This window comes from Podarcis raffonei, chromosome Z (assembly GCF_027172205.1).
Source record: "Podarcis raffonei isolate rPodRaf1 chromosome Z, rPodRaf1.pri, whole genome shotgun sequence".
In the NCBI taxonomy this organism is placed as follows: Eukaryota; Metazoa; Chordata; class Lepidosauria; order Squamata; family Lacertidae; genus Podarcis; species Podarcis raffonei.
Window position 1 is genome coordinate 30,790,444 of NC_070621.1, and position 26,036 is coordinate 30,816,479.

General features: G+C 41.7%; 1 protein-coding gene across 1 annotated transcript in view; it reads right to left on the reverse strand.

The window, feature by feature from the left end:
- Positions 1-26,036, reverse strand: part of CHM (CHM Rab escort protein) — a 79,583-nt gene that overhangs the window by 3,055 nt on the left and 50,492 nt on the right. The window contains exons 9-14 of the mRNA XM_053373480.1: positions 24,870-24,947; positions 15,802-15,906; positions 11,521-11,584; positions 9,987-10,083; positions 4,776-4,868; positions 2,207-2,376 (exon numbers count right to left, since the gene is read on the reverse strand). Of these exons, the coding sequence (XP_053229455.1) occupies positions 2,207-2,376; positions 4,776-4,868; positions 9,987-10,083; positions 11,521-11,584; positions 15,802-15,906; positions 24,870-24,947 (607 nt within the window). The remainder of the gene's footprint in view (positions 1-2,206; positions 2,377-4,775; positions 4,869-9,986; positions 10,084-11,520; positions 11,585-15,801; positions 15,907-24,869; positions 24,948-26,036) is intronic.

The following is a 26,036-nucleotide window of genomic DNA, read 5'->3' on the forward strand; positions in this document are numbered from 1 at the left end:
AGCTGACACAGCCTGAATGCTCACATCTGATCTGTATATTCAAAGGCTAATAGTAGCCTTAATTTTGTTTTACAAGGCAATAATTTGACTGGTAAGAGGATAAAAGATGAAGATCAAAGACTTATATTGGAAGCAGAAGGCTTCTGTGATAATATTAATAAATTATCTTTTCCTCCCTCCTTTTTTTATAAAAAAGATACTGTTGGTGAACTCTAGCAAAATCTTCTCAGATTAATTTGGGGGGAAATGCCCAAGCTTCCTCCCTGCTTCCAAAAGACCAAGAAACGTTTATTATTTTTTTTTTGGGGGGGGGTGCAATTTGAAGGCTTGGAGAAATCACCTCTACCCACCTGTCTTCCTACAACACACTAACTGTCTCCATCATAATGGAACTAGGGTGGAAGAAAGGAAACAGCACAGACAAAGAGAGAGGAGGCTATCTATTCTATATAACCTTCTCTTCTGCTGTCTACCTTTGCTCCATTTCTTCCCTCCTCCCACCCCCAATTCCTCAAACCCATATGAGCCAGCAGAAGAGGGTGTGAGAAAATATTTGTGCATATAAAAAGGGCCGATGAAACCACCCCATTGTCGGGGTAGGTCATTTCCCAGTTCACATTAAGAAACTATAATTAAATGTCCCTGGGTATGGAAGTGAGAGCTGCCCATAGACAATCAATTGATATATCCAAGAGACACATAGCCCCCTCCAAACCCAGTAGAGAAGACTCCTCACTCTCTGTAACTTAGCTCTTACTGTGTGAAGAATTTAACTAACAGCCCTGCTAATAGAAATTCCAAAGCAAATGCAGTTTAATGTTTCCATATGGCAGGCTGGAAGGGCCTAGAGCTAGAGAGAGTGGCTTAAGACAGCCCCATGGTGTATTTAACATTGAATACTGCAGGTCAGACTTGTTCATAACAATACTGAATAGTTTATAACAATCCTAAAGTGTTCCTTATTTCTCCTATCCCCATTTAGCAGGTTGGGCTGTAAGAGTAGCATGCAACAACCTTGCAGTGTAGTTCACTGTTATATGAGCAGAAAGTGGGAGAGGGAGAGAGTAGCTTAAGGCAGCACTGCAATACAATACAATACAATACAATACAATACAATACAATACAATACAATATAATACAATACAATACACTGTAGGTCAAAGGAGGGGCTGAGACAAATCTAGAGTCTCTTGTTTTTTAAGTTTTTATGCTTTTCAAATTTATGCATTTCATTAGTTTTACAATCAATTTAACATTTCAAAGTTTGACTTCCTTCTGCCTCTTTCTTCAGTTCCTGAAATTTATTTTTTAATATCTTCTGCATATCCAAATTCATTTAATTTGCTCATTAAATTATCTACTTTAAATACATATTCTTATGAAACTGCAGGTTATTACAATAATCCTGCTAATGTTTTTATCTGTTTGCAATGTATCTGTAAATATTCAATAAACCATTTCCATTCTTTTATTAAAAGTTTGTTATCTTGATTTCTTATTCTTCCGGTACGTTTCACTAGATTGGTCTAGAAAAGTGGTTTCCAACCTTTTTTTTTTTTTTGGCCATGCCCCACCTAAGCATCTCTAGAATCCCGATGCCTCCCTCCCCCCCCCCGACATATAATTCTTATTATTCAAAAAGTGAACTCCTATTCACATGGAGGAAGCCTAAAAGGCCATTCAATGTTAATAACTCATTCTCGAATTGCCTCCCCTTAAAAATCAAATTGCCCCTCATGGGGCGTGTGCCCCACATTGGGAACCACAGGTCTAGAGTCTCAGTCAATCCCTCTGCTTCTCTCAGGTTGCAGCAAAAGGCAGTTTACTGCTCTCAGACCTCCTCCCAGGCCAAGTCCAGCACTCAATTGCATGCAGAAGCCTTGTGCTCCACTGTACTTGCAAAAGACATTGGTTGCAGTTCTAAAAGTAAATAGGACTCCTGTCTTTGATGCTAGCTTGTTCTTTTTTTAGCCCCCTGAGTCACATCTAACTTACTTTAATTAACAGGATTTATATGTGGTTTAATCATCCATAACCTCTAAGTGGTCTACATAAGCCAACACATGCACATTTTGTTGCAGAAACCCCACTTGCCTCTATTTCTTGACTGGCCCACAAAACAAAATAGGTATTACAACCCTGCAGTATACCATCACCCTGAATGTTCCTCAGTCAAAAGCTGAAAAACGTGAGACACCTCCCGTACCTGTTTGACAGCACAGTCATTCCCCAATGCGTTGTCTGGCCCAGAACAAACATAGATGTTGGGAGGCAAATTGGCATAGGATGTCCTGTCTACACCAGAGGAGTCTCTCACGTTGAAATATACCGACCAGAGAATCTGAGGCTTTTGCCCTTCTCCTGCGCCTTCACTTTCTGGAACAACAGGGGGAAGACTTTACTCACCAGAATTAAAATGCAGCAAGACTTATACAGTACAACAAAATGTTGGAAAGGCAAATTATTGGAGGTTGTGCTCTAGATTCTCCCACCTTCGGAGATTATGGATGAGGCCCTTTTGTTGTTGGTACCCTGATTGTGGAATAAGTCTCTCTGAAATGGATATCTGAAAGCATCTGAGAGCCCCCCTGCTTCTGGTTATTAAAGATGGCTTTGCGAAAAGGAACCTTAATGTGGTTACTTACAGCTGCATACAGTGAACAAAGCATCAGACTGATTAATTCAGGGGCCCATGGGAATCACAGAGTTCCTTGAGAAAGTTTTGAACCTCAAACCGGGTAGAAAACCATATTCAAGGAGATTTAGAGCATCTCCTAGAAGGGGTTTCACTCAGAGCAGAGAGTGTTCATGGGCACTAAGATCAACTAAGGAGGATGAGCCCACTGCTTAAGCACTCCAGTATGGGTTTTAGGGCTCAAAATGGAACCAAGGCAACACAGGCTGTTATATACAGCAAGCCACAGACTAGCACGCCTTCAAAAGAATGGAGGATACCAGCCTCTACTGCCTCAGGAAGCAGTGGCTGACCTCATACACAGGATCTTACTTAGGTGGTATCTTCCACACACAGATAGCTTTTCAGGGGCCCTGTTCAGATGTGTGTATATATAATTCTGTAGCAATGAGGGTAGTATGTTGGACTGAGAAGATATGGCTTCAAATCCACACTTAGACATGAAGCTCACTAGGCAACTTGCGGTCAGTCACTATGGCCCTAATTGCACATCATATTAAACCACAGGTTATAACAAACTATAGTTTAACATGAACAAGCAGTGTGCTGGTACACCCTGCTCAAAATTTCCTGTGGCACATCTCCCCTGCTCTGCCATGTCACAGACAACACAAGCACAACTGTATCATCTGAACTTGGGCTCTTGTTTCATTTCCCATACACAGAGACCATGAGCAGTCAACCAGGATTTCTTGTTGGCTTTCTGTTTGGGAATATTAAGTCTTGCTGCTCTGCATTTTAATTATGTGTACATGACTGGGAAAGAAGTTGTAACCAACCCTGAGGCTTTTAAGGCAGGGAAGAGGGGGAAACACACACACCCCTGAAATAAAATTTAAAACAAATGCTATGCTCACATTGCTTAGAAAGAAAGAAGTCTTTCATAATGGATAAGAACAGAGGTTTGAAGGTATTTTTAAAAGTCAAGCACAGGACAACTAATCTCTCTCTCTCTCTCTCTCTCTCTCTGTGTGTGTGTGTGTGTGTGTGTGTGTGTGTGTCTTGCGTGTGTGTGTTTAAACAGATGTATAATGACTGTTCTCAAGGAGAGAGCAGTTTACTTTTTCCAATCTATCTGGAAGGGATAGTCAACCAGCATAAAGCCTGACACAGTGCATTCTTTTAAAAATATTATTAAAAGTTCCTAGTACTCTTTAAAAAAAAGAAGTTACTTCTTCCTCATTTAGGCAAGAAAATGAATAGAGTCCTCTTCTTCAGGTGACTTTGCTTCTCTGACCTGCCATGGCCCAGTGCTCACTTTATCTGGTGATTCATTTTCAATAACTCCAACAGTATTTGTTCTGACATTTTAATTAAAATATGACCACTACCTCATCTTGATGATAAAAAGGCCTATGTGTCAGTGAAAACTAGCTTCTCAGTGCCTCAGTGCACCTGAGGACCCTCCTGATCACAGAGTTCCTCCAAAAGAATTTCAGGCAGCTTCTAAACAATACATCACTTCAAAACCAGATCACTTTAAGCATTAAGATTAATGTTAAGAAGGAGGCAGGAGGGAAAGGACAAGATGATGCTAAGTGGCAATCTAACCACTTTTTCGTATTCCGAGGTGTGTTTTTTTCAGATCTGTACAATGCTGGTTTGGTTTCAGGTTTTTTTCCTCTTTAAGTTAAATTACGGGAGATGAATTGGGAGCAATAGAAAACGGATTTGCAGTGTTTATATGAACCGTCTCTCTGGTCTGCTAATGGGAGTTGAAAAAGTAATACCTGCATGCATAAATAAATAAATAGCCCTACAAATTTATAGTGTGATTTGTTGTTATTCTGCATGATTAAGTCCCATGGCACTTCAAAGCAAGTGCCTTCCCAGACAATACTGAACCTGGACAGTCACCATAGGAGGACCATGGCACATCCAGAGACGCACATAGAACTAGCTTCTCATTTTGTCTGATAAAACATAAAGTAAATAAAAAGATGCACACACATAATCAGCAAGGCTTTTGACGTGACTTCTGATACCTAAGTAGCGGAATGGCTGTCAATCAACTTGGGCTGAGAGAGAAGATTGTAAAGCGTGACTTTTGTTTTAAAGTAAAACAAAACAAAGCATTTACCTGTTTCTGTACTTTCACTGAACAACTGGCCCACAACAGGCTCCAAATCTTCTTTAGCAGTTTTAATGGACGAACAAGTTAAATGCACCAAATCTGTTGGAATGGGATAAAAAGGCACTTTTAGGATCCTCCACAGCCTGACATTCACAATTTCGACTATTACTGTTAAAAGTGTAGGTCATTTTGGAATTGGGCTGTACCACGTGGGGACAGTACAGCGTTTATCAGGTCAGTCTTCTTCTGGGGCAAACAAGCTGCAACTTTCTTGGGACAACAACATTCAATGGCAGTGATATGGCATGGTAAACTTCCTCATTGCACTAAAACGTGGTCATGTGAATCCACCCTGAACTGCATTTAAAATTGCACATAGCTTTGCAATTTAAAATAATTTCCAACCCAGGTGACAACAATTAAAAAGAAGAAGAAGCAAGCACCACCAACTGAAATCAAGTCATGAGTAAAATACCTTAAACACTATTTCAGCTATTAATATGCAAAAATCAATCTTTGTCCCTCCCCGCTTTCTAAAAGAACTGAATAAGCCTTTTTTTTTATTTAAAAAAAAACCAACAACAACAACCCAACAACAACCTCTCCCTAAAAATTTCAAAGAAAGAAGCTTGCATTTTGAATATGAGCAACAGAGAAGTTTTGAATGCTGAGTCTGGCCACTGCCATTGCATGCCCCAATAGCATCCAGTTCCTCTACCATCTTGTGATGGACAATTGCACCGTCTAGATTCCCTTCCAAGGTTTCCAAGAGCAGGGTCTCCAGAAGTGATCATCACAAATAAGAAGGCTCTATAGACAGCAGAAGAAGAACCTTGCTGCATCAGGCCAAAGGCCTATCTGATCCAGCACTCTGTTCTCAAAGTGCCAGCCAGGTGTCTAAAAGAAAACTGCAAGCGGAACCTGAGCATAATACACACTCCCCACCTGCAATTTCTTCCAGCAACTGGCATTCAGAGTCATACTGTGACAATTGGAGGTAGAACTACAGCCACTGTGGCTGGTTGCTGCACCTCTGTGGATGCTCCACCAGAGCATTCTAATCATTTTTTAGGTTAAAAAAACCCCACACCTGTCCACACTCTAAATTTGAGTTTTATCTTGATTATTTGCTTTGCTTGTTTTATCATTTGACTTTTTGGAATCTACATTTTGATGCTTAACTTTTATTATTGTTTAACCTATTCATCCCATATGCCTTCAGAATTCTTAAATAATAAAAAGGAGTGATATAATTTTAAAAATAAATAAATAAGCAAATGCAGAGAAAACTGAAGCGTTTGCTATTTTGTAGAATGTTCGCCATAAAATCTTTTTTTCTATTAAAACCACGATAATTGAAGTTCACTTTAATTTACTATATAATTATCTGATCACATGTGATGTTACTGCTATGAGCCACCAGCATGCCCGCACCTCCCCCCCCCCCCGCCTTGGCAGTGTGTCTCTGATGTAATTGGGTTTAACTAAAATTAGTTATACAGTGTGCCACTGCTGGTCTTTGAGTAATTCATTTAGGGCTGGGGAGGGCACCCTGTCTGTATAGCCTAAGGCAGTGGTTCCCAATTAGCTATGTATTGTGGACCCCCTGATTTTCAAAAGCCAAGCCATGGGCCCCCCATTTTGATATTTCTACTGTACTTTTTGTTATGTGAATGGTGCCAAGGCCCCCCTGGATGGGTTACGTGGACATCCTGGGGTCCATGGACTACCAGTTGGGAACAACTGGCCTAAGGGAAATCCTACATCAGTCATACTCTGGGTATACCCACTGAAATCAATAGACAGAAGAAGAAGAAGAAGAAGAAGAAGAAGAAGAAGAAGAAGAAGAAGAGTAGTAGTTTGGATTTGATATCCCGCTTTATCACTACCTTAAGGAGTCTCAAAGCGGCTAACAATCTCCTTTCCCTTCCTCCCCCACAACAAATACTCTATGAGGTGAGTGAGGCTGAGAGACTTCAGAGAAGTATGACTAGCTCAAGGTCACCCAGCAGCGGCATGTGGAAGAGCGGGGAATCGAACCCGGTTCACCAGATTACGAGTCTACTACTCTTAACCACTACACCACACTGGCCCATTGATTTCAATGGGTCAACTCTGAATATGACTAGTGTTGGAAAGTGCTCTCAGTACTTAGGGCACGAAGAAGGGAGTTTGGTTCCACTCAGCGGGCAACATCAATTACATGCCTGTCTTCTGCACCATGTGACCCAAGGTCAGGTGTATCTGCATGCTTATCTTGCATAAATGAGTGGAAGAGATCAACCATGTTAATAACCATTAACAGCAAACACCCCAAAAAATAAAAGGACAAGGGAAATATTCTTTATGCTTTGTCCAAAATCCAGACACAATTAGATCAAGACCATGCCTTCATACACATCTGGCCAACTCACAGATTGTTTCATTGCATTTCTTAATTATAAATGTTTGTATTTTCATATGCTTGTGTAATTATATACTTGTAAGCTGCTTAGAAAACTACGTGGTAAATATATAAATAAATAATAGCCAGGTAGAGATTTGAACATGGAACTCAATGTCCAAGCTGAAAGCTATATTCATGACAGCACAATGACAATAGCAAACAGTTTGCAAAATGGAAAAAAGCATATATGCTAACTTGGGGGGAGGGGGAACTGCACCCATTGAAGCTAAAGGAACACTTTAAAAATGTTTGAGAACAGCCATAACCAGATGGGGCAAGCAGGGCAGAGGAATGTGATGGGTGTTTACCCTCCATTTGGCAATACAGTTGTAAACTCATTGACTAGAGAAGAAAAGCTAAGTGCTAATGCCTTGCAGATATGGGCTTCCTGTGGTGTGCTATAATAGAGTTTTATATATATATATAAAAATTAGCTAACCACCTGTCATTTTAATGAATGAGCATTAGCAGTCCAATTGACCTGAAGTGTAAATACATAATTATAGACTTTTTAATAAAAGCTTATTAAAGTGATTTTTAATAACAAAAGGTGGTTGTGGGGAAAACACACAAAGTCTATAGGCAGATCATAAGAACAGCTACTTCTCAAACTAGTGCAGAACTTCCTTAGTTTTCATTGTTTGCAATTTATTAATCTTGGAAAGTAGAGGAAGTGGGTGTCTCACCTATGCTGGCACTGAGTTATTTAACTAAATGTATGTTCAGTTTTTTAGGACACACAGTGAGCAGGTTTGGTGTGAGCTTGTGGCATTTTGAGACAGCAGCTGATGACACACTACCTGGAAAGGTCCTTAAGTGATACTTGCCCTGTCTCCCCCCCCCCACACTGTAAGCAACTGGGTATGAGAAATGTCTCTCCTCTCTCACTAGTTATTCCGACTTCCACCCCCCATCCCATTGTGCAAGCAGGATAGTTCTACCTGTAAAATGAACCCCACACAAGGTCAATATACCAGTGATAATACAGAAGTTCTATTTTTTTTAAAAAAAATCCCCAAGCAACTGGAAACAGTTATGTTTTAGACCCCCTTAGTTTATTATGTTCAGAGTAGAACTTTAATAGTAAACGTTCCGTTGTCAACAAAAGGCAAATGGATAGGAAATTAAATTGCCTGGGCAAGTATTTGTTCCAACCTTTAACATCCACATTTCAATGCAGTTTATTTGAAAAACCTTTCTAATAAGGAGATCTCTTAGAGGAAATGCCACAAAGCCCTTTTCAGGAATGTCATTACTTTTCTATACAATATATTATATACTGTTAAAACACAGAAATCATCAAAAAACTTTATTGCTGTATTAACAAGGTCCCATTTCCTTTAAGCTATTCTTATGCAAATACATATATATTAATCTCATTTACTGCTGCTACATTTTGTAGCTGCAACCATTTAAATAGGTAACAGAATTGGTTACATATTGGGTTTTGGCCTGGCAGATAAAGGGCTCGGGAGATTGATGCAAACAGAAGATTGCAGAAATACTGAGGATATGGGATAATATTATATTGAATCTTCTATCAAATTTCTCCAAATTTTGCAATGCAATTCTCTAAGTTGTTCTTGTTGGCATCTGTTTGTCTCAACAGACAACTGAGTGTGCCTCCAGAGGTGAATTCAAACTGCTGCATTAGCAGCACCAAGCTGACCTCCCTGGAGTGGTAGCCTGGGCAGTGTGTGTGGATGTCCTGAGATGCCCAGATGACATGTACCAAAGGAAAGCAGAGCAATATGTTTGGCAGTAGCTTGGCTGAAGGAGTTGCCAGAAGGAGGCATACAAGGCGCCATCCAGGCGTCTTAGGGAATCCACTCCAGATTTGTGTAGGGTTTACTCCTGAGCCTTTCTACTCCCGAAAGAGAAAGCTCCAAAAAGGTTTAGGATAAGAGTTTTCCTTCTCCTAGATGGGCTTTCTTCCCAGGTTGACAAGCCCTATCTGGCCCTCCATAGCATGTGCAGAAACTGTCTTCTTGACCATTGGACCCACAATCGGTCTTGTCCGCTCAATCCACCAGAGCATGTCTTTGCAAGCAGGGGAAGTCTCTAATTCACCGAGGGTTTGAGACCCATCAGCTACCCTCACCTGGTCTAGCTGGCAGGTCAAAGCTGTTCCTGATGTGTGGCCGCTGTCACATGTTGACAGTTTGCAGGAACCACAAGTGAGAGCTGAGTGCAGGGTGGGGACCAAAGGTGGACAAACCACCCCAGAAGGAGCATGGTGTGCCCCCCACCAGAGGTACTACTTCTCCCCTAACACCCCAAGTAATGGGCAAAAAAATAAATATACTAGAAAAAGGATCCAAAAAAGGGTATATAAGTGAAAACAGCAGACAAAAATGCACCATATTAGGAAAAACAGCTTGCAAATGTATATATAGATTTTCAGAACTTTTTTTAATATAAAAAAAGAATTTGCAAACAAATGTGGAAAACTGAATTTAAAATTAGAAAAAAAGAAACAGAGAGAACCTGAAATTGACAGATTTGCTCATCCCTAAGAACACACACAGAGGAATCTATGCCAGAGAGCAGTTGTTGGTGACAGGTTCCTGGAGTGTATCTACTGCTGTATCTACTACTACTACTTGCAAGTCCCTTTCACACCACTGTAAGTCAGGACAAATACGCATGCTGCTATCAAGCATGTATTGGCTATGTTCCTGAAATTTATAGGGTATTTGCCATTCCTACTGAGAGTTGGCACTTCCTTTCTTGCCACAATAACAAAGAACAAAGTCAGAACATGTACTCACATGTATTTTTCATGCATGTCATGGTTGAAGAACATAGTTCAATGAGGCAGACAGCAGGCTGACCTGGCTCCATAGGTGGGACAGTCAAAATGGAAATCTGGAAAGCAAAGAAAACAGAATCTCTTTAAAAAGTCTTCCAAAAGAATCCATCTAGTAGCTCTTTGCAGGCTACAATGCAAGGCCCTTATGCCTTTGCACCAGCATATTTAGCATATTATAAACCCAAGTCTGCCAAAGCGCTATTCAAAAAGAGACTGAGGGATGTTTGCCCCTGCTGCCTAATTATGCCTATTTTATTGAAAGCCACAACCACTGTGCACTTCTCAGTGGTATGCTTTGCTTAAGAAAAGTGCAGCATTTAGATTTCAGCAATAAACGATGTCCACTAAGGAAATGCCCACTATGGAAATGTGATTGGAGGCACTGTATTTGTTCATGTGGGATGTATTTGTAGAGGTGGAACATATCCCTTGCTCTACAATTGATTGTCCCATTCAAAGTGAGACTAGAAATAAATAAATAAATAAATAAATAAATAAATAAATAATAATAATAATAATAATTAATTTTATTTGTATCGCGCCCTCCTAGTCAAGTAGCTTCATCTACATTGGCTGCAGAGATTTTCCAAATTTAAACCAGGCAACTTTATATGCATACTTATGTAATAGGATTATTTTAAAGGATATCTGGTTTTATCTGATTTGCAAAGCTGATCTGTAAGGCTGATCTGTATACTTGTTCCTGTTACAACCTACAGTTTATAGTTTTAGATTTGGAAGTTATACAGAGACGCAGTGGGGTGTAGAACGTTGACCTTGAATCCGGAAGACATTTGTCCAAATCCTCACTCAGCCATGAAGCTCACTGGCAAATTTAGGTCAATCATAGCCTTGGTTTAATCTACCAATAGGGTTGTTGTAAAACTACAATGGGATCACATCCAAGTTTACCAATCCCCTTGAAGGAAGGCCATGGTTTCAAGCAACCTGTTGTTTGTCTGGGCCTGGTATGTGTTTGGATGGGAGACTGCTTGGGAATCCAAATGTACATGCTTGAAGACTATAATGTTGGAAGAAAGCTGGAAATATAATTGCAATAAAATAGAAGTACAAATATAAATGAGATATATAGATTATGTGCAGAGAAGTGGGACCAGATCTCTAACTTGATGTTTATAAGCTCCATCTATCTGTTAGGCAGGTTAGATCCAGGTTAAGTAGTTGTGTCCAACTTGTTTCTTTGATTTCAATGGGACTAAAGTGTGATTAACTTAACCTGGATCCAACACATAACCTTTGCTTATACTTAAGAATTAACTTCATTAATCAAGCATCAATGATCTTGTTTGTCCATTTCCAAGTTTTGAGCATTCAAACTTAAAAACTCTCCTGTTTCCAGGCGAATGCATCTAATGGTGACAAAGGCACTTAAATGGCTTTACAATGAATGGAAATTGTGATTGAAAATACAATCACAAGCAAGCAGCTGTTTACAAGGCAGAAAGTTACCAATGCTTAATGGATGTGCTAACCTGCTGATCTGAGCTTGCCTTCAAAATCGACCGATCAGTAATGAGAACCGCTCTGGAGATCTGCCTGTAAGTGAATAAAGCAATTATGGTCTATCACCAAAACATAAGAAGAAAGCAGCCATATGGATTCAGGGTTTCTCTCTCTCCAAAAATAACTATTACCACCATGAGAAACTAACATTCCACCAGCTTGCACATTGCTAATGACACATTTGCATATGGCCAGCTTAGCTAAGAAATTAACAATGACTCAAGTGCATGCATATATGAAGGCTGCCAGATCTGACTCTTAATATTTATCAAGTTATAATGAATATACTCAGTACTCCGTATGGAACATAATGTTTACTTCACCCATCACAGAATCACTCTAATAGCAAATTGTTTTAGAGTGTAGAAATATGCAAACACATCAACCAATACAGCCAATGACTGAGAGCCAAAGAACTGTGCAGGTAGTGGGAATACACCTAGAGGCTTTGGGCTTATGTTTCTCCCACAACACGCCACATGGCAAACTACCTTTGAAATGAAGGGGACATTCAACAGCAGCTTGCAGTAAGGTGTAGGGTTCTGATGTATTTTTAAAATTCCTCTAGGCCAGAGGAAGGGAACCTGTAGCCATCCAGGTGTCACTGCATTCCATCTCCCATCCGCCCCTACCAAAATGGCCAATAGTCAAGGATAATGAGTCTTGGCATCCAACAACACCAAGAGAGCAGCAGGTTCTTCATCCCTTATGTTCACCTAAAATAGCTATTTGGATCTTTGCCACTACAAATACGAAAAGAATAAGAAAATTTATAAATGTGGAACCACTGCCAAATGACGAAAGTAGGAGAACCTAAGGCCAAGGGCACTTCTGCCACCACCAACTGAACAAAACAGAGTGTGTGGAGGGCGCAAGAATCTGCTGGAGTAGTCTGCTACTATTAGAAGCTGCTGTAGATAGAAGTCATGAGTCTGTGTGCTGTTGATCCACATGGAGAGTCACCAGGGTTGCATGTTTTGTTCTATATTGAGATATACATAGAACACAGGAAGCTACCTTATAGAGTCAGGCCATTGGTTCTAGCTCAGTACTTGTCTATACCAAGTGCGAGGAACATTTCACCTTCCAAATGTTGCTGAACAACTCTCACCACCCCTGGTCATTGGCTACACTTGCTGCAGCTGATGTGAGTCGCATTTCAGCAACATCTGAACAGACAATGGTTCTCCAGGGGGTTTACACTGATTGATAACAGTTCTTCAGGGTTTCACATAGGGGACATTCCCAAGCCTACCTGGAGATTCTGGAGATTGAACCTGGGACCTTCTGCATGCAAAGCAAATGCTCTACCACTGAGCTACGGACCTCCTGAATAGTTCCTGGGCTTGTGACTCTGCCTACCATGCTAGCCTTCATTTTTCTCTCACCAGGAATGACTAGAAAGACTCCTAAATCAGGCTGTAGATTTGCTTGGTCAACAGCAGTATTCACTGGATCATGATTATGGTTCCTGGGGCTCACTACACAGCTGCTTTCAGCTCAGCTCTGCCATCAATGAAGTGTACAGTGGTACCTCGGGTTAAGAATTTAATTCCTTCTTGAGGTCTGTTCTTAACCTGAAACTGTTCTTAACCTGAAACACTACTTTAGCAAATGGGGCCTCCTGCTGCCGCTGCATGATTTCTGTTCTCATCCTGAAGCAAAGTTCTTAACCTGAGGTACTATTTCGGGTTAGCAGAGTCTGTAACCTGAAGCGTATGTAACCTGAAGCGTATGTAACCTGAGGTACCACTGTATATGGATAGCATCTTGCCAATATGTTAGTGAAGAACAAGCAGCACAACATAACTGAAGGGGGGCGGGACGGAATTGTGATTATTTGGCAATCAACATGGTGTTTCTCAAAAGACACATCGGACTAAGCTTCCTTATTTGATAAAATAATGGGCTGCATAGGCAAGGGGAAGCTATACCTCTGTAATTAAGATTCTTGGACTTCAAGCCATAATTCTGATCTAGTTCCATATGTTTTCTTTACTGAAGAGACTGAAACCACTGCCCAGGGGGGGAAATCATGTAATGTGATGAACTTGAAATTGGCTGAACTTGAAGAGCACGTAAAGGAGGAGTGTGCAAAGGAGGAGTAATAAACAGCCTTATGACAGACTGGAAATGGAGACTTCTGCACGGATCAATAGTGGCCATCACATTATTGGATATCTCCATCTACAACGAGGATGAAGAATGAAGTGTATGTACCACATTTGTAAGAAATCCTGTTTCCCACAGTAGCCAGCCAAATGCTTTGGAGAAGCCCACAAGCAGGAGGTAAGTGAAACAGGCCTCTACTGCTGTTTTTTTTCCCTCAGTAACCGGTATTCAGAGGCATTTTGCCTGGAGATAGTAAACAGCCAGCATGACTTCCTCCAGGAGTTTATCCATAAGAACTTAATGGCTACAAGGTTCAATAAATTTAATTGGTTTAAAAAAAAAAAAAAAGACTAAGTTTTCAGAAAGCAAGGGGCTCTTTTTTTATTTGGACATCACAATGCGTTCAAAAAGAGTCCTGGTGCACCAGACCAAAGAGCCACCTAGTCCAGCATCTCCATAGTGGCCAGCCAGATGTTCTCCCTCATTCCTGCCTCTCAGCAACTAGTACAAGGCATGGTGCCTCCAGATGCAGAGGCAGCATGCCTATGAATACCAGTTCCTGGGAGACAACAACAGGTGAGGGCTATTGCCCTCACAACCCACTGGTGGGCTTCCCAGAAGCACCTGATCAGCTATTACTGAGAGAGTAAGGCTCTTCCTAGGTCCTTATCACTCCAATGTTTGCTTGCTACCCAAAAGCATGGGAAGCAGCAGCTAGACTCTTGGTTCCTGTTTCAGCTCTTCAAAGTAATGTTTGAAGCTGACCTAAAGTTCAAGCAATGATTGAAACTTTCCTTATAAATAGAGACAGTGAGCTGACATAGAAGGAAAGTGGGGGGAAGTATCACTCCTTTAATTACCTTGTTTTGGTTAAATACCTTCTGAAGCATCCAGTATTAGCCATTGAGAGAGAGAGGAGACTGGATCAAACAGGCCATTGGCTTGACCCTCAAGAGCACTATGGCAGCTTTTTAACATTCTTAAATAGCCATTAGCTGGCTACTAATTGCCTCAGCAAAGGTTAATGGCATAAATGAAGCAGAGTCAGGGAGGGGGTGAGGGAATAGGTGTAAAATGCAGGAAAGTTCAATTCTTTGTGCCTTCAAGAGGCATTTGAGCTACTCTCCTGGGTAACTGGTCCAGAACCTGAACAAGGACACAAATGCCAGGGCGAATTGCAATATAATACAGAAGAGTTTTTTCCCTTAGTTGGAGGGCCAAGCTACATGTAACACATAAGATCAGATCTTCCCACGTTTTTTGTCAAAGCTTAAAGACAAATGCTCAGGGAGGTGCAATCCTTTCCCTTTCTGAGTTTCCCTGTCTGAAATCAAACACTTAGGTAAAAGCTGCAGCTGCTAATAGCCTCACCAAGGAAAGAAGACAGGTACGGATATAAGTATCTGCCTTTCCCAACCCACCACTTCACCAGTTTACACATATCTATTTCCTTGGGAGATGCTATAAGCCCTGCTTTCAAGCCAATTTTGGCACATAGTCCTTTGGTTTGGAGATCTTGATAAACCATTGTTTTGTTTTCTGATAATGTACTGAATTAGGCTTGCATTAATAACCCACAGAACAACTGTAAGGAGGAATTCTGCGGCTTTCACTTCCATTTTATATTAACCACAGTTAGCTATGTCATCTGTACCCCAAACTGCAGTTAATATTAAAATGGATTGTGGAAACGATACAACTTCAAACCACAGTTTATGAAGCTGGCTTATTTCAGCTAACCATAGCTAAGATTAACCACAGTTTAGGGTTCAGATAATATGCTAAAGAGCAGTTTAAGTGGAACCTTCTGCTGGAGGAGTAAGAGGGTGGGTCATGAGAGCTAGTCTCATTTAACATCGTGGTTTGATGTGATGCCTGAATGAATGCATAACATCCACATAATTTCTTAAGAAGGAAGGTGTCTCCAGTGCATGTATGCACAAGAGTAGCGAGTTAGGGAGTGGAACAGAAAATGAAGACATATGTAGGACATCTATACACAGCTTGCACTCATTTTATAGTCGTTCACATAGGGCTATGTGACAACTGAAGACCTGTAATGGGTGATTGTAATCTTTAAGGCTGGCAGAAAGGGGCATGAAATACCTATTAGGCTTCTTTTCTGTCTTGATACGTACCTGTAGGACACATTTGCACAGGTTTCCTCTGAAAAGTAGCTATCTTCCACAACAAAATAGCTGGCACTTATTCTTTGACCAAAATGATCAATGACTGCCTTGCACCTGTTAAGAGAAAGATGGACAGATAGAGGGGAAATCATTTCTTTTTGACAGGCATATTTATGAAAAGAAATTTGAGGAGGCCTTCAATGTATGCTTCAGGCAAGTTACTAAGCACTTTTTATTTTGAAAACCTTTAAGAAATACAAGAGTTGGAAGGGACTCCACAGGACACCGAATCCAGTCTGCTGGTGACGAAGGAGGCGTGCTACTAGAATATCCCAGATAGGTGGCCATCCAGCTCCTGTTTAAATAATTCTAATGAAGGAGAGTCCATCACCTAAGGCAATCTGTTCCACAGCTGAACTGTTTGCACCATCTGGGAATTTGTCCAAATGTTTTGTCGAAATCATCTGTGCAGCACCCCTTTAAATATTTGAAAACGGCTCTCATATCACCTCTTAATTATCTCTTCTCCAGGCTATACATACTTAACTCTTTCAACCTTTCCATGTTGGACTTTCAGCATAGGTTAAAGTTGACTTTTCTGATTTTAAAGCAAAATGGTTTTATTGCAAGAAATTGATTTTAGTAATTGGGCTGTTTTTACTGCTTTGTGTATTATTATTATTATTATTATTATTATTATTATTATTATTATTTTGTTAGCTACTTTGATTTGATTTTACAAAAGGAAGGCAGGCAATAGCTTATGTTTTCTTTATTATAAAATAATAAATAAAACAAATACAAGTCCCATTCAATGGGCTTAACTATTTCTCCCTGAATTTGCCGAATCACTATGTTATAAACATAAACTACTGAAGTGAAATAATTAATGTATTAGAACATTGGATACATCGTGGCCGTGGGAAAGTTTCTTTCAGTAGTCATACGAATCAAAGATCAACATACCCATGTCTAAGCAAATAACGCTTCGGTCTCCCTTCCCTGAGGGGTTGTCTGTATGAATCTGTATTTTATTCAGAATCCATGTTATGGGTTGTTGGATCACAATAAAGATTATTATTATTATTGATACATTATTTCACAATGACATATCCCATCATTTTGGGTTCTTCTTTGAACACCTCTACCATGTACACTGTTTAGCAATGCAGGCAGCTCCATTGGGGGTAAATGGGACACTGCCCCACCAGCCTCAGGCTGCCCTCAAGCAGCCTTCACCTGTTTGCCATCTTAATTACAACCTGTCCAGGAGAAAACATTGACTGGCAGCTTCCTCCTTCTCCTCCATCTGTGCTGTAGAACTCAGCAGCAAGGAGGATGGGGACAAAACAAGAATGAGTTGGCTGTGCCTGTCGTTGGCTCTGGCTCCACCTACTGTTGGCCTCCTGCTCTACAAATCCAGATGGGTACTACTCACCACTGCAGCTATGAGAGCTTTGTGATCAAGTGTTTTATAAAATCTTTCTAAATAAATAATTGAAATAATCTAAATAAATAAATATGAGGTAGGGGAACACGAGACCTTCTTGGTCTTGAATCCCATCCCCAGAGTCGCTCACCTGGCACTGTCCTGTGATCCTTCAGATGCCATGTGGAGACCTCATTGTTCACTGAGGTCTTTAAAAGTTTTTTAAAGTTCTGAGTTTTAGCGCAACCTGCCATTTTAAATTGGGCAGCTTTATTTGTTCATTGTAAAACTGCAGAAAAATACTATCTCATTGGAAAAGCGCCCCGGGGGACTGTGGTGTTGAAGGATGGCATATAAATACAGAAAACCAAGAAATAACTTAAACCGAATTGGGCAGACATATAGGATCATCTATTCAGCTTGCAACGTTACCCTGATTTAATTTTAACTTTTTAAAAAGATCACTTTAGAGTTGCTCATTTAAATGCTGCTAACAAACAGTCTGGTCAAGCTGGCACAGTTCATATTTAATTATAAGCTATTCTATTGTTTATGAAACAATTTCTCCCCTCTCTCTGAATATTCCAGTGGGAAGAGTGGAGGTTGATTAAATGTCATGTTGCAGCATTCAAAATAAGCAAAAAAGCAAGTCACTAGTTCTTTATTTCCCCACTTTTTTCCATTTTCTCCTTCATTCAGTGATGCTTAACAAGTCGGACATACAGTAAGGTTTTATCCAAAAAGCAGGAAGGGAGAGTGTATGCACACATCTTTTAATACTGGTTTCTACTTCAAAAGGGATGATCAGCAGAAGAATTCTTTCTAGTGCCACGTTCAAATAAGGAAAACACTTATGCAATGACATTATCAGGTCTTTGTCATCTGATATGTGTTAGGACAATGAATCATACAGAACCCTCCATTGACCTTCTTCAATGTGTCTAGATAAAAGGATGAAAATTAGAATCCATCTCCTTGCCAAGTGCCACCAGTTATAAATGTACTTTATAGGGCTCATTATCCAAACTAATGGACTAAGGGCGACATCCTTGAAATGGACTTACCAGCACTGACAAAGCCACTATGCAATATTTCAGGAAAGATATGTAAATTACAGTGTTTGCTATATCTTTTTTTTACTATGGAAATATAAATTTACATTTGTCACATCTCTTCAGTTGGAGGCCGGGATTGTTTCATTGGAAGACGCACTTAAAACTGTGCTAGAAGTAAAATGCGGGCAATTATTTTTAATGTAAGGCCTGCTCAAAATATACAGACGTAAATTAAAATACCTTAAATCTTATCAAATGGAGCCACATAAGCAAGATCTATGCAGCATAAAAGAACTGAGAAACAAAATTAAAAAGGAAAGGAAGCTTATAGGGAGCTGAAATTCAATTTTCGTCCCCCTAAAGGCAAAAGTCATGAGGAGATTCTCATTCACAAGCAAAGCAGGCAACAAATTTGATGGGTATCCAGTGGCATTAGCAAAACGAAACAAACCCATCCCCCTTATTTTAACTAGAATGCTGTATATGAAAAAAACTTTTTTCTCCTATTTCCCTCCTCAGCATCTTGCTTAAGATATAAAGTTACACATCCTCACTTATTGGGGCACATAAACATAATATTTAATAATCCAGGGCTCTGTGGCATGGAGAGATAATTAAGAGACAAGACAGGGACTGCTAAACTTATAAATTTTGTGTGTGGAACCTCTGACCCTCCAGATGTTGTTGAACTCCAACCCCCACAATCCCTAGCCATTGGCTATGCTTGCTGGGGCTGATGGGAGTGGTAGTCCAGCAACATCTGGAGGACAAGATTCCTCACACCTGCTGTAAATCCTTGCACAGCCATTTCCTAGGGCCATGGGAACTCTAACGCTCCTAGGGCTCTTTGTGTCTGCAAGGGCTTCCACATTCACTTCAATGGAAGAAAATGTTCCAATTTCCTTTTGTATTTGCAATTCACTCCTGCCATTAAAATTAATGGGGCAGACCAGACATGTGGGATGTTCCATGCTCACAGTGAAACACCCATGGAGCTCAAATATTTGGGGTGGGGGTGGAATGTACATGGAGCTTCAGTCTCTCTCTCTCTCTTTCTCTCTCATGCTGGGAAAAGCTCTTGTGTGCCTTTGAGCATGCAGTGCTCAACATCATTGCTGAGAATGAGATGACCCAGTTTGAAAAGAGCTCCATGTGTGTGCTTTGGTACGCCCCCAAAATTTTCAACCCATGGCAGGAAAATTAGGAAAGAAACAATACTTGTGGGATTCTGATCTTCCATTAACGCTAGTCCTCAAGATGCCTTCTACCTTTTGTCATTTTGCATGAAAGCAATATGATGCAGTTCATATAAAAAGGTTATGATTACTTTACTTAATCTCAGGAAGTGCCATTCCATTGCTTCCATGTTATGTCAGCTTCAGTGATTTAATGGCAGAGAAACTGCAGGACATGCCTTGCACAGAGTTAAATCTTTGTGACAAGAGCATTCTTTCTGAGCGTTCCTGTAATCTGTCACATGACATCCTCTAAAAAAAATGGAAGTTACGCTTCAAAATAATAAGCGTTACACTGAAGGTAACCAGACAAACTTTTTTTTCATTTCCTTTGCTATAAGCCACCTTTCCCCAGTATCTCATTGAAGGACTAATCTTACCCAAATCTGCTCTGCCCAAACCTAAGAACGAACCTCTGGGTCAGAAATATATATACACACAAAATCAATCTATAAAGCAGCCTAAACACAGTTAGCTCTATATTAGCACGTAAGGAAGTTTTCAGACACTAGGGAAAAAGTTTTTCCCCCCTTTCAGAATGTGAATAGGCCACAAATGGGAAGCACAGTATTCATGGCTAGTAACCACTCTAAACCGAGTGAATGGGCAGTAAAACGGCAAATGCAATTCACTGAAAACAAGTGTAATGTGGTGCATGTTCATTTTGCATGCATTTGTGGGGTTTGAACTGATGGTGACGGGCCAGGATCATGGAGAAAGTGAATAGTGAAAAGTTTATGTCTCACACACATAAAACCAGAACTCAGAGACGTCCAATGAAGCTGAATGCTGGGAGATTTTAGACAGATAAAAGAAAGTATTTTTTTCCATGCAGTGCACAGATGAACTATGGAACTCGCTCCCACAGGAGGCAGTGGGATAGACAACTCTGATGGCTTTAAAAGAGAATTAGACCAATTCATGGAGGAGAAGGTGATCAATGGCTACTAGCCATGTTGGCTATGCTCTGTCTCCTCAGTTGAAGGCAGCAATGTTTTTGAATACCAGTTGCTAGAAACCGCAAGAGGAGAGAGTCCTTTTCCGCTTGACTCCTGCTTGCAGGTTTCCCACAGGCATCAGGCTGGCCACTGTGAAAAGACCCTGCTGCACAAAACGTGCCACTAACATGGGTGGATTTATCTGTGAGGCTGATGTGGCATCCTCCTCTTCTTTTCAGTCTCCCCGCTTCCATGTGGGGAGCTGGCCAGATACTTATCTTGCCCCAACCCTCGTAGGCCAACTGTGACAGGTGGGTGGAGCCATCCACCTGCCAATCACTTGGTGTCATTATGACAGGGGACAACTTCAGAGAGGTTAACTTTCAGTGCCAATTGAGACTTAGCTTCTTTGAAGGCATACTATCAGTGCCAGTTAGCATTGACAGCACAGCTTCAAAGTACCCCTTTCAAGCCCATTTACATTCAAACCACACCTGCAAATAGAGAGGAAAAACATCAGCTTGCAAGCGCAGCAATGGACTTCTCAGACATGCTGTTAGGCAAGGGTACTTTGCAAGTACTAACTATCGGCTGATCACTGGCCCTTGCAAAGGCCTTGCCTAGCACAGCACACTTAAAGGAGGTTGCTGGAACCACTAATCAGTGGTGACTACAAACCCACATTTGCTGCCCTGCAGCCGACATCATATATGACGCAAATAGTAAGCAATCTTCCTTTTCCCCATCTTCAATAGGACAAAAGAGTGTAAGAACAGCTTGCTGGATCAGGCCAAAGGCCCATCTAGTCCAGCATCCTGTTCTCAAAGCTGACCAGCTGACCAGATGACCCAATGGGAAGCCTACAAGCAAAACTAGGGTCCAACAGCACTCTCCCCACTTGTGATCCTCACCAACTGGAGGATGTGCTGTTTCCAACAGTGGAGGTAGAAGAAAGCTATTAGGGGCTCCCTTGAGAGGAAGGTTGGGATAGAAATTTAACAAATTTTAAAAATCTAAATAATAACCATTGACAACCTTATTTCCCATGCATTTGTCTAATCCTCTTTAAAAGCCATCTAAACTGGTGGCCGTCTCAACCCTCTTCCACTGTCCTTCTCTTGAGTTGTAGGTGGAAACAACTAGCAAAATCACTCCAGTCACTGCCATGTGGATCACATTTGTAGAAATCTTAATTGTATGGGTGCATGGGTGACTGAATCTACACAGAATCATAGAACCGTAGAAAGGACCCTGAGAATCATATTGTCCAACCCCATGCAATGCAAAAATATCAACTTAAGCATCCATGACAAATGGCCATCCAACCTCTACTTATAAACCTTCAGGTAAGGAGAGTCCACCATCTCCTGAGGGATGCGAGGAGACTGGGTCTTACATAGATATGTGGTGGTTTTGCAAATCTGTTTACCTATTTTTTGTTCTGGTATTTAAAGAATTGAATTTAATATATAAAACAGGCATACAACCTTCCCCTTAACTTGCTTTACTTGGAATAAAGGATATGTCTACTCCACCAGTTGCTCATAAAAGTCCTTATACCACTGGTCTGTCTAAGCCACTACTGCCAATGCTTGCTGGGATTAGTTGCCCAAGGTCCTAGGCAGACATGTCTCTTGGTCCTGCAAACCTCATCTCCTTTAACTAGATAATGTGGGGGAGGGGGCAGTGTTGGCAAAGGCTATTTCTACAGGTGAAGACTATCTAAGCAGAACATCAGAGATCACTGAACTTTTCATTGCCTTACTCCCTGAGCTGCCAGTTTTTCCAGTATATTTTCAGCAACCAGAGATCAAACCTGGGACCTGCCACACACAAAGCATGTAGTACCACTGAACTACTATCTCTCCTTAACCGATGGTTGTTGCATTTACCGTATTTTTCACTCTATAACACGCACCTGACCATAACACGCACGTAGTTTTTAGAGGAGGAAAACAAGAAAAAAATATTCTAAACGAAACAGTGGGTGTATGATTTTTGTGGTTCATGCTGTGGCCACAGACATGTGATCTGACGGTGAGTTTGGGGTAGCCCAATGCAAAAATCCTGAGGATCCATGTGGATCCATGCTTTGTAACCACGTTTTAAGTGGGGAGGGAAGGAAAAGAACTCAAGGGACAAAGAGCACGCGTGGGGTGTGTGGAGAAGGATGCTGCTAATAATGCAGGAGAGGCTCCTCTCCGGCTTTGCTCCTTTAGAACAAGCAGGCTCTGCGTCTCTCCCTCCTCCCCGGCAAGGAAACCATGATAGTAACCACTCTGAGACAAATCAAGAAAAATTGCGACCAACACTCTCCCCCAACAAGCGCAGTGAGGTCAAAACACACACATACGCAGAGAGAGAACTGGCCCTAAAGTTGCAGGGCGCTGGAAGTCGCAGGGGCGCTGGGGGAGTGAACGGGAAGCAAGAGAAGGAGAAGGAGCCCTCACACACAGAGAGACACACAGAGTGTCGATTCTAAAGTCGCAGGGGCGCAGGGAGAGTGAACGGAAGCAAGAGAAGGAGAAGGAGCCCTCTCACACACACAGACACACAGAGTGTCAATTCTAAAGTCGCAGGGGCGCAGGGAGAGTGAACGGGAAGCAAGAGAAGGAGAAGGAGCCCTCTCACACACACAGACACACAGAGTGTCAATTCTAAAGTCGCAGGGGCGCAGGGAGAGTGAACGGAAGCAAGAGAAGGAGAAGGAGCCCTCTCACACACACAGACACACAGAGTGTCAATTCTAAAGTCGCAGGGGCGCAGGAAGAGTGAACGGAAGCAAGAGAAGGAGAAGGAGCCCTCTCACACACACAGACACACAGAGTGTCAATTCTAAAGTCGCAGGGGCGCAGGGAGAGTGAACGGAAGCAAGAGAAGGAGAAGGAGCCCTCTCACACACACAGACACACAGAGTGTCAATTCTAAAGTCGCAGGGGCGCAGGAAGAGTGAACGGAAGCAAGAGAAGGAGAAGGAGCCCTCTCACACACACACACAGAGTGTCAATTCTAAAGTCGGAGGGAGAGCGCAGGGGTGCAGGGAGAGTGAACGGGAAGCAGGAGGAGGAGAATGATAGCTCAAGCACACACACACACACAGCCCCTACAATGGCTAATCCAAAATTGGACAGCAAAAAACTGCAGGCAGGGACAGAGAGCACGGGGTTGTTTTAAAGCAGCCAACCCTGCTCTGCTTCTCTCCCTCCTCCTGGCTAGGCTGGCTGAAAAGCTTTGCTGCTACTTAGCAGCTCAGTGGGGAGGAGAGAGGGACATAGAGGACGGGGTTGTTTTAAAGCTGCCAACCCCGCTCTGCTTCTCTCCCTCCTCCCCGGCTCTGCTAGTTGACAGGAGCCGCTTACACCCGCTTTGCTGTTTCAAAGCGAGCCACGGACTGCTCACAACTGCAGCAGATTCCCCCGCCATCTGTAGGCATTCGCTCCATAACACGCACAAACATTTCCCCTTACTTTCTAGGAGGAAAAATCTGCGTGTTATGGAGCGAAATTTACGGTAGCTGGCAGGCTGTCAAGCAAGCAAATTGTGCATGAGTTGCTCTTGCTTAATTAAGTGGGGTTGGGGGAAGCCTAGCTTGTAGTACATCACACACACACTGATGAGCATTTAGTCACAAGTCTAGCCAACATATGCAGATGCTGTGTGTGATTCAGACTTAGCTATGCTTAAAGTGGACCTACTGAGATCAGTGGGCTTTATGTTCATTATGGCAGACGTCCCGCTGATTTTGGTAGGTCTCCTCTAAGCAGAATAAGTCTGGATCCAACACATTCTTTCTAATAGACCCTTTCACAGAAGTGAATTCCATTCCCACAGCAAAAAAAATCAGCCAATTTTGATCCAACTTTTTAAAAAGTTGCCCAGAGGCCCGATACTATTGTAAAAAGAATTCATCCTACAGTAAGAGGGCAACATAGTTTATGACAACAATCTACCTAAAAACTCATTAAAGCCTTTTCTCTTAGAGTGACATGCATTATCAGCAAAGATTAATCTGATGAGTCTTTGGGTGAGCTTCATTTTTAAAAATGCAATAACAGAGGGCTTTGTTGTCATCTGATGAAAATCAATTAGAGTAGGTAAGGCCACAAGGAAAACTAACATCACTCATCACCAGACCCCCGGCAACCGAAATGATTTGTCTTCCAAGCTTGGGTGATCAGGAAGGAGGCTGCAGTAATATCGCAGGGAAATTAATTTAGTTTCTATATTCTAAACCCACTTTCCTTGTTCTGGAGGACCTATACACAAATTACTTTTAATCAAGGTTGATGTGTTATTAATACCAAGGAAGATCTTTGAAGAACCATTTTTAAAAAATTGACTCCAGCATTTTTCATCTTGCAGTTCTGTGTATATATATTTATATAAAAAGGAGAGAAAGGTTAATTCTTGCTAGCCTTACCTTCTAGTTTCTTTGTCCACCACAAGGCACTGCACAGGATGGCGGAGACAATAGACACCGCCAAATACTGCACACATCCTAGAAGAACATCAGAAATAAAATAAAAAAAATGAGGGGTGAGATGTAAATAAATTACAATTCCCAGACCCTCCCAGTGTCCCTATTTTCTAGGGATGTTCCTGATTTAGAGAAGCCATCCTGGTTTCTGATTTGATCCCGAAATGTCCCGCTTTTCCTTAGGACATTAGGACATCCCTATTTTCACTAGAGAAATGTTGGAGGATACAGAGTTATCTGACTCCTGAGCTGTCTGAAGGCAATCCTGTATTGGGAAGGTTTTTTTAATGTTAAGAATAATTTTATTATTTATACCCCGCCCGTCTGGCTGGGTTTCCCTAGCCACTCCAGGTGGCTCCCAACAGAAGACTAAAAACAGAATAAAATTCCAAACATTAAAAACTTCCCTAAACAGGGCTGCCTTTAGATGTCTTCTAAAAGTCAGATAGTTGCTTATTTCCTTGACATCTGATGGGAGGGCATTCCACAGGGCAGGCACCATTACCGAGAAGGTGCTCTGCCTGGTTCCCTGTAACCTCACTTCTAGCAGTGAGGGAACTGCCAGAAGGCCCTCGGAGCTGGACCTCAGTGTCTGGGCTGGACAATGGAGGTGGAGACGTTCCTTCAGGTATACTGGGCCAAGGCCGTTTAGAGCTTTAAAGGTCAGCACCAACACTTTGAATTGTGCTCGGAAACGTACTGGGTGCCAATGTAGGTCTTTAAGGACCGGTGTTATATGGTCTAGGCAGCCACTCCCAGTCACCAGTCTAGCTGCCGCATTCTGGATTAGTTGTAGTTTTCAGGTCACCTTCAAATGTAGCCCCACGCAGAGCGCATTGCATTATTCTAAGCGGGAGATAACCACTCTGGCAAGACAGTCTGCGGGCAGGTAGGGTCTCAGCCTGTGTACCAGATGGAGCTGGTAGACAGTTGCCCTGGACACAGAACTGACCTGTGCCTCCATGGACAGCTGTGAGTCCAAAATGACTCCCAGGCTGTGCACCTGGTCTTTAGGGGCACAGTTACCCCATTCAGGACCAGGGAGTCCCCCACAGCTGCTCACCCCCTGTCCCCCAAAACAAGTACAGGGATTGTCAGGATTCAACCTCA